The sequence below is a fragment of the Coenobita brevimanus genome, chromosome 64, assembly GCF_032717465.1.
Source record: "Coenobita brevimanus isolate Jiangsu-jjx chromosome 64, ASM3271746v2, whole genome shotgun sequence".
Classification (NCBI taxonomy): Eukaryota; Metazoa; Arthropoda; class Malacostraca; order Decapoda; family Coenobitidae; genus Coenobita; species Coenobita brevimanus.
The window spans coordinates 10,697,476-10,706,081 of NC_137017.1; the positions used below are offsets into that span (position 1 = coordinate 10,697,476).

The following is an 8,606-nucleotide window of genomic DNA, read 5'->3' on the forward strand; positions in this document are numbered from 1 at the left end:
AATAACTTACGGTGGCTTCTTTCTCGTAACTAAGAACAATGTTCACAGTGGCAACAGACAAGGTAAGATACTATACTGTCCTCTCCCAGCCTTTCCCTGCTTAAACAAACCTTAGCTACGACTGAGAATTTATCGTAAGCCTGTTTGTGAATCTCCGTCTAGGACCGATGAACCTTGGGCTGTGCAGTTAGGGGCAAAAGTTAACCAAATATACCACTGCGTCGTCTTCACACCTGGGGCATCTCCATCACATTCTTCCTTAGCATTTCTAATCATCTACCGGCAGAGAAACATATCACGCCTCACTCAGCTAAGCGATATTAGCCAGTAATGGCGGTCAAATATCAGCCAGGAAAGGAAGGTAAGAAACAGAATAGGTGAGGTATTTGGCAAACTTTTGTCCCCAACTGCGCCTGCACCACGGGGTCCAGGACAGCGTTGTATGTGCTACAGTAACTTTAATGATGTAGGATACTTGCTTACTCATCTACTTACAGTATATGTAACCCTAACTCTGATCAACAGCAAAATTTGCAAGACTAACTTAACAAAAAATTTATGCATAATATATATTAAAGGAACAATCTATATAAGAATAGCATCCTATATATATATAATATGTATATCACCTATGCATTTACAAGACCGTTAATCTATAACTTGTAAGTATATACGTTTCACTCCGTCAACTTGTCAGTGTCTCTCGGCTGTACTATTAAAACTGAGAGCGCAAAGGTGTGTGTGAGGACGCCTATAATTTTTTCACTGTCATTTACTGTATGGAACACCTATAACTGTTTGATGTGATCAGCCTGCATCCCACATCAGAGTGCAGTCAGGAACGATACGAAGAGGTCGGACTTCTTCTAGTATCACCACATGTTTCAAGAATTATCGTTAAAAATTTAGGGTTGTCCACACTTTTGCGCCCTCCGTCTTAACAATAAGGTCCCTTAAATTCTACCCACCAGTTCACTTGCCAGCCCTTCACTGGGTTCATCTGCTTGCAGGAGTCAGAGTGAGGGCAGAGAACAAGTCTTTGGTTCCGTGTGTTATGCCCGGGTTCCTCCGAGATTTTGTAAGCAGTACTAACTTCTCATCCTTAACGTCATAACGCAAAATCAACAAATGCAGTGTTGTGGGCTTTTCTACTGAGTAACTTTCGCACCTTCAACATACCAGTTCATCACACGAATCGAGCATTGCGCTGTACACTCGATCGAAAATGTATCGGTGCACTCCACGTGCAACAACCCTCTGGTACCGCAGGCGATGGGTACTGCAAAATGCTCGATGATTTTACCCCACATGGGCAGACGTGCTTCAATGAGCATACCATATATCGCTTGCTTGGGACACTTCGTAATCAGTATTATCATCGCATATACACTCAGATAATTATTAAGTAATCTTCTTGGGCCAACACGAGCTATACTGATCATTTACGATGTCATCGGACCCCTCCTGCGCAATACTCTTCCGATCGTATAATGTTCTCCATCAACCATCTATTTTGATTAGCACAAACTCCCTTACAGTCTAGTGTTAAAGTAATGCCACGCGGCGTACGTACACAACTATTAGAGGTATTTTTTGATACATAATGCGGCCACAAGTCTAAGTCTTCAGACTTCATCCTCCTTCTCTTACGTGCCTCCTCCTCCACAACCTTCCCCTTTTTCTCCATCATTAATACACTCATCATCAATATCTTCCAGTGTCTCCTCTCCTTCTTCCTCTTCCTCCTCATTCACTTCCTCTATTCCCGTGTCCGTCTCCTCCCCCTCCTCTTCCTTCTTCTTGCTGTCCGCCTTCTTCTTCTCTTCGTCTATCTCCTTCCACTGCTCCAGGTTCTTCTTGCATCCCTCCAGCAGCATACTGGTTTCGGGCAGGAGGCGGGCCATCAGCTCGTAGCAAGGTATGCAGATGCCAGAGAGGAACCCAACCTGGAAGAGTTACATTTTGAAGATACGAATTATGTGGATATTTCGCTGTTGAGATGCAGGCTCAGCTATCAACAGTATGTCTAGTGATGTAGGGAATGTATCCATTTCATTGGATCATCCAAGTCAGGCGTGTGCAATCAAGTCACTAAAATACATAGTGCAAACATTTTCATAATTTTTTCCCTAAATTACTACTATAAATGGAAATAAATGGTTGCCATCAGACTATAATCTCCCAGACTAACTTCTTCAGTTCGATGACGCCTTTCAACATTTTTCCTCCCAGCATTAGACTGTCATATTAGGAAAAACCTCCTGTAACGAAGGTCTGAAAAAATATCAATTAATCTCCTCTAGCTAAAACGTTTGGTGGAAAGAATTAAAAAAAAAAAAAATACCATGGCGAAGGGGTCTGACTAAGTTAATCTCTTCAGCTCGACGACGTCCTGCTAGTATCTTACCTATCTCCTGGTGATCATATTTAACGATTTTTTTTTTTTTTTTTGTAAAGGAAACGTTACATAGAGCCTTCATCATCCCCTTACTCTAACCTAAATGAAACCGTGGTGTAGTATGGACAGCCAGACTTAGAAACGTATCAATACTGCAGGGTTTATATTTCAGGAAAAAAGGATCATGAAGGCGACGGAGTGAGAACGAGAGAATGGACTTCATAATAAGGGGTAAGAGGAGTGCCATTAGAGTGAAATACTTGAGAAGGCCTTGTGAGATTCTGAGAGGCTTAATTTTATAAGATGTGAGAGCAGGGAAGGAAAGTAGGAGATGCGATGCGTGAGGTATGAGGAAGAGGAACAAGGAAGAGTATGAGTGTGATGGAGAGGAAAAAAGTAGAATGTGAGGTGTAATGAGACAGGAGAAGATGACAGGGGAAAGAAAGAAGAACTCCATAAATCTGAGGAAAATTGTGAGATAAGAGGAAGAAGAATAAAGAAAAATTGGATGAGAGAAAAAAAATCAATATAAACTGGCAAGTGGAAAAGAATATTTAAATGTGAAATGACAGTGAAAAGACTCAGCAAAGAATGTGATGCGGGAGTACGACTAATAAATAATAAAATGTGATAGAATAAAGAGAAAAAGGTTGATAGAAAGAAAAATCAATATAAACTGGCAAATGGAAGTGAATATTTAAATAATGTGAGATGACAGTGAAAAGAATCAATCAGAATGTGATGTGAGAGTATGACCAATAAATAATAAAATGTGATACGAAAGGAGTGCGTAGGTGAGCCCCTGCACCCTCACCTGGGACTGCGCCTGCTCGTCCGTCTTGTTCCTGTCCATCATGGGGATCGGGTCCTTGCCAGCCGCCCTTTCAGCGTCACCCTGGAGTGGGATGGAGACATTGGTTCAAATTGCCACACACATACACAAGCACTTGTACACCTACATATTGTACATACTGTACATACACATAATACACACAATGCACACATACGCAAGTGCAGTACACACACACACACACACACACACACACACACACACACACACACACACACACACAATGACATAAGTAAGTGCACATACTTTCATTCATTTCGGAGATACTTGAACAGACCAGTTTAATACCTTTATTTTAGTAAATTTTTCTTCGAACTCACTCTCTCTCTCTCTCTCTCTCTCTCTCTCTCTCTCTTCCCCTGACCTGCTCATAGAACTCCTCAAATATGACCTTGACCGTCTCGACCTGCACCTCCCATGGCTTGGTGGACGCACACAGGTCACACGCAGTCATGGCGATCGCCTGAAGCAGCAGTCTGGGAAAATAAAAAAATAAAATAAAACTGAGTTTTAAAGACCATTTCATGCTGGTGACATGCCTTCACCTCCTCGACCTCTTCCCCCTCCTCCACTTTATCGTCCACCTCATCCTTCTACTACTACTACTATTACTACTACTACTACTACTACTGTATCACTGTTTCTACTACTACTGTATCAATACTACTACTACTACTACTACCACTGTACCACCACTAGTACTACTACTACTACTATACTACTACTACTTCTACTACTACTACTGCTCTTGCTGTAGCTGCTGCTGCCATTGCTGCTGCTACTACTACTACGTACTACTACTACAACTACTACTAAGTGCATACAACATTTGACATTTTAATGTGGATGATAATGCTGATTCCTTATGACGTGCTTTGAAAAATGTAAAAAGATTCATGACACACCAAACCCGGATGTTCTGATACGAAACTTCATGAAATTCATGGCATCCTCATTCTCATCCTCATCCACATCTACATACTCTCTCATCCTCATCCACATACTCATCCCCATCGTCGTCGTCGTCGTCATATCCTTATTCTCATTTTACTATACAAGGTGGGTAGGATACAGAAAAAAAAAGGGAAAAAACCTACACCAGGAGAATTATCATCATGGTGCCCGGCGTCAATGGGTCACACTTCCTTGCAATCACCATTCAAGCTTTGCACACAAGACGAATAGCTCCGTGACTGTGTGTGTGTGTGTGTGTGTGTGTGTGTGTGTGTGTGTGTGTGTGTGTGTGTGTGTGTGTGTGTGTGTGTGTGTGTGTGTGTGTGTGTGTGTGTGTGTGTGTGTGTGTGTGTGTGTGTGTGTGTGTGTGTGTGTGTGTGTGTGTGTGTGTGTGTGTGTGTGTGTGTGTGTGTGTGTGTGTGTGTGTGTGTGTGTGTGTGTGTGTGTGTGTGTGTGTGTGTGTGTGTGTGTGTGTGTGTGTGTGTGTGTGTGTGTGTGTGTGTGTGTGTGTGTGTGTGTGTGTGTGTGTGTGTGTGTGTGTGTGTGTGTGTGTGTGTGTGTGTGTGTGTGTGTGTGTGTGTGTGTGTGTGTGTGTGTGTGTGTGTGTGTGTGTGTGTGTGTGTGTGTGTGTGTGTGTGTGTGTGTGTGTGTGTGTGTGTGTGTGTGTGTGTGTGTGTGTGTGTGTGTGTGTGTGTGTGTGTGTGTGTGTGTGTGTGTGTGTGTGTGTGTGTGTGTGTGTGTGTGTGTGTGTGTGTGTGTGTGTGTGTGTGTGTGTGTGTGTGTGTGTGTGTGTGTGTGTGTGTGTGTGTGTGTGTGTGTGTGTGAACTAATAATTGTGCATGGTCTCTCTCCCCCCTTCCTCCCGAGTGATTAAGAAACATCAACATCGTCAGATCTTAAAGAACCTAATATTGTTTCAGTCTGTCTGTCTGAATGGGATTTGTCAACATCATCGGTCTTTATGAACCAGGGATTGCGTTTACTCTCTCTCTCTCTCTCACACACACACACACACACACACACACACACACACACACCTGTGCTCCAAATTCTCCCAGTCGAACTCGTTGTCGTCGATGAGCTTGATGAGTTTCGCCTTATTGGGGAAGAACAGCGCAAGGTCTGTCGCCAGGATGCAGTGCTTGATGTTGCCCAGGACCTGCTTGTACTCGTTGGAGGTCAATTTGCTGAAGATGTTGTGGCCATCCTGTGGGTATTAGGGGCGAGAGTGAGGCGAAAGTGATGGGGAACGGGGAAACGTTGAACTGGGAAGGATAGGTGAACTGGGTGGTGTGGAAACTGGGAGGCGTAAGAATGAGGTGGAATGTGAGAAGAGGTGAATGATGGGGAGGTGCACAACTGGAGAGGAGGTGAGGTGAAGTGAGAGGAAGTGTAGAATTAGGGAGGAATGTGAGGTGAAAATGAGTGATACGGAAATGGGGAGGAAAGTGAGGTGGGAGTGAATGGTAGGGAAATGGTGAAGAGTACAACTGGGGAGGAAATTGAGTTGGCAGCGAGTCATGGGAGAACAGGGAAGTGGAGACCATGGGAGAAATGTAAGGCGAAGCTAAGTGCTGAGGAAAATAGGGGAAGTTGGGTGAATGTCCTTGCAGGGGAAAAGGGGAACTTTGGTGAATGTGAGAGGTTGTGAACGTAATTGGTGCGGTAAAAACGGAGGGATTAAGGGAAGGTGACTCGCGGGGAAAAATGAAATAGAATGTGGGATAAGAAATGAAATTTAAAAAGATGGCTGGAGCACACGAATATTATGAGACAAACTGGCGTGGTTGGAGAAAATGAAGTGAGGACGGAGAAAAGGAAGTGAAAGTGTCACTGGCAAACTGAGATGAAAATGAGTGATAGTGGAAGACAATGAGGTGATAAGCAAAAATAAGAGAATATGAAATGACGAAATGAAAGTAAATACCGAAGAATGACACCGTACAAAGGAGTAACACTAATGGGTGCCTGATGGAGGGGGGAAAAAATTGCTGACTACCCCAGACAACTCCACTCAGTTCAGAAAAACCTCAAGTGGTTAAAGAATAAAAGAAAAAACTATCTCCATTAACCCATTAGTATCAGGAGATAATGGGGACTGCTTCTAACCCCTTCAGTGTCAGGAGAACGTCTTGTATTTTATATATTTGCTACGGCCATACAAAAAATTACTATATAGTCCAGGGGATGCCTCTGCTGGTAGAAGGATGAAAGAAAAAAAAAAGGCCGAAGATCTTTCAAAACTTTTTCGGGTTAAGACGATTTATGTTTTGTTCTCGCTACAACCAGACGATTTTACTCAGCTGCGGAAAGGCCTCTGTTGGTGAAGAGATAATTAACTTCACTACGCAAGGTCCTACATCTAGACTTAATAAAACTGTCATCGAAGTGAAGAGGTTAAACAAGGTCGTGCCGATATAAAACCAACCACTTCCAGAGTTCCTGAAATTCCACATTAAACTTTCAAGACTCATAATTTTGGAAGGGAGTCATAAAAGGGACGGAGGGGACGAGGAGTGGGGAGGAGACGGAGGAGGGGAAGGGTCGGGGAGACAAGGAAAGGGAGAGGACACGGAAACAGAGAGGAAGGGGCGTGGGGAGGGAGGAAACGGGGGAGGTGAGGGAGGGTAGGAACATGGGAAGGGGTGAAGGTGGAGTGAGGGGAGAGGGTGAAGGAAGTGCAGGGAGGGTGGGGAGGAACCGAGGAGAACAAAATGAGGAGTATACATGGTGAGAGAGGGGAAGGGGACAAAGGGTTGAGAGAGAGAGAGAGAGAGAGAGAGAGAGAGGGGGGGGGGAAGGGGACAGAGGGTTGAGGAGAGAGCGAGACAGGGGGGCGGGGAGTGGACAAAGGGTTGAGGAGAGAGGGGGGAAGGAGGGGGAGAGAGGGATAGGGGACGGGGATGAAGGGGGAGGGTGAAACGGGTTGGATGACAAGGGGAACGGCGGGCAGGTGCGAGGTGAGAGGAGGATACGGAGAGAGGGTGAACATGGGGAGGCGGACGAGGGAGGAGGGGACAGGAGAAATGGGTACAGGGGAAGGGGAGGAGAGAGAGGAGGATGGAAAGTGGGGACAGGGGAAAGAGGAAAAGAGATAGTGGGGGGCTGCGGCAGTAAATCCAATTCTTGACTTACATTCTCACTGATATATCAAAAATATACGACAAGTCTGAGGTTGTAAAAAAGACTGAGTGGGTGGGAGTGAGGGATAGAGAGAAAAAGGAGGAGGCATGACGGTGGGACCTGAGGGGAAAAGGAAGAGGTGGTATGGGGTGCTAAAGGACAAAGAGAAAAGAAATGGAGAGGAGAGATGAAAAAAAAGAAGGATGGAGAAAAATAAAGTGAAAATACAGGTTTAGATAGGTGGGGAGAGCGAAGGGAAAGAAAAGTAACAACCAAGTAACTTTATTTTTCTCAATATCCCCACACGATATCGTTCAGCGCATTGAAACCTTTCGTACTTTTCTGGTAAGAGTGGTGGTGGGGCTTACAAAACACTAGGGACAAACACAACCAAGTTTTGTTAACAATACTTCGAGGAACTTAGAGGCAACACAAGAATGGGAATGAAGCAAGTGAGTGTGGTTCACCTCAAAGGTAGTTCCCGGGTATCAGAAAATCAAGCAATAGAGGACAATGGTAAGCCTTGCAGATGCTGTACTACCTCCATGGTTTTTTGCCTCGTTAACCCCTTCACGATGATGACGTGCCTTATTTTTCATGCTCCTTACCGTCAGGCTATTTTATTCAGCTATAGGAAGGCTGTTCGAACTGCTGGTGTTAGATGGTGCCTGCATTAACTCTTTCAACGAATGAGGTGTTTCCTTCGATGCGTACATTCGTATGAAACTAGCAAGTATAAATTAAATAAAAAAGTCACCAGATTCAAATGTTTAATGGAATCACTTCTCAGAGTGCCTTCCTTCTACGCCGTCACGAAAAATGATAACTGTTTACAAGACATGTTTACGAGATATGAAGAAAAAGGGACCTTTTGGAGAGACTGTACGATAGATCAAGTAGACGGAATTGAACGAACATGGTGAGACAGTACGAGATGTGAAACAGAAGGAACTGAAGGACACGGAACTTTCGGGGGGGACTGAGACAACAGGTAGAAGGAACTGAAGAAACAAGAAATTTTTGGAGAGATGGTACGATATACAAAATGAAAGGTAAGGATGGAGCAGGGGACTACTTGGAGACCGTACGAGATATCAGGTACGAGGAACTACAGGAACAGGGAAATTTTGGAGAGACGCTGCAAGATATCAGGTAGAGGGAAGTGTAAGGAAGAGGGAACTTTTAGAGAGAGAGTGCGAGATATCTGGCAGAAGGAATTAAAGGTCCTGGGAACTTTTGGGGGAAAGACAGTAAGAGACAGGAGATTGAAAGAACGGAAGG

The 8,606-nt window shown here is 44.3% G+C and overlaps 1 protein-coding gene across 1 annotated transcript in view; it reads right to left on the reverse strand.

Moving 5' to 3' along the window:
- Window positions 1-1,646: 1,646 nt before the first annotated feature.
- LOC145404646 (putative 3',5'-cyclic phosphodiesterase pde-5) overlaps window positions 1,647-8,606 on the reverse strand; it is a 207,739-nt gene continuing 200,779 nt past the window's right edge. The window contains exons 15-18 of the mRNA XM_080276170.1: window positions 5,240-5,409; window positions 3,613-3,724; window positions 3,213-3,293; window positions 1,647-1,946 (exon numbers count right to left, since the gene is read on the reverse strand). Of these exons, the coding sequence (XP_080132296.1) occupies window positions 1,647-1,946; window positions 3,213-3,293; window positions 3,613-3,724; window positions 5,240-5,409 (663 nt within the window). The remainder of the gene's footprint in view (window positions 1,947-3,212; window positions 3,294-3,612; window positions 3,725-5,239; window positions 5,410-8,606) is intronic.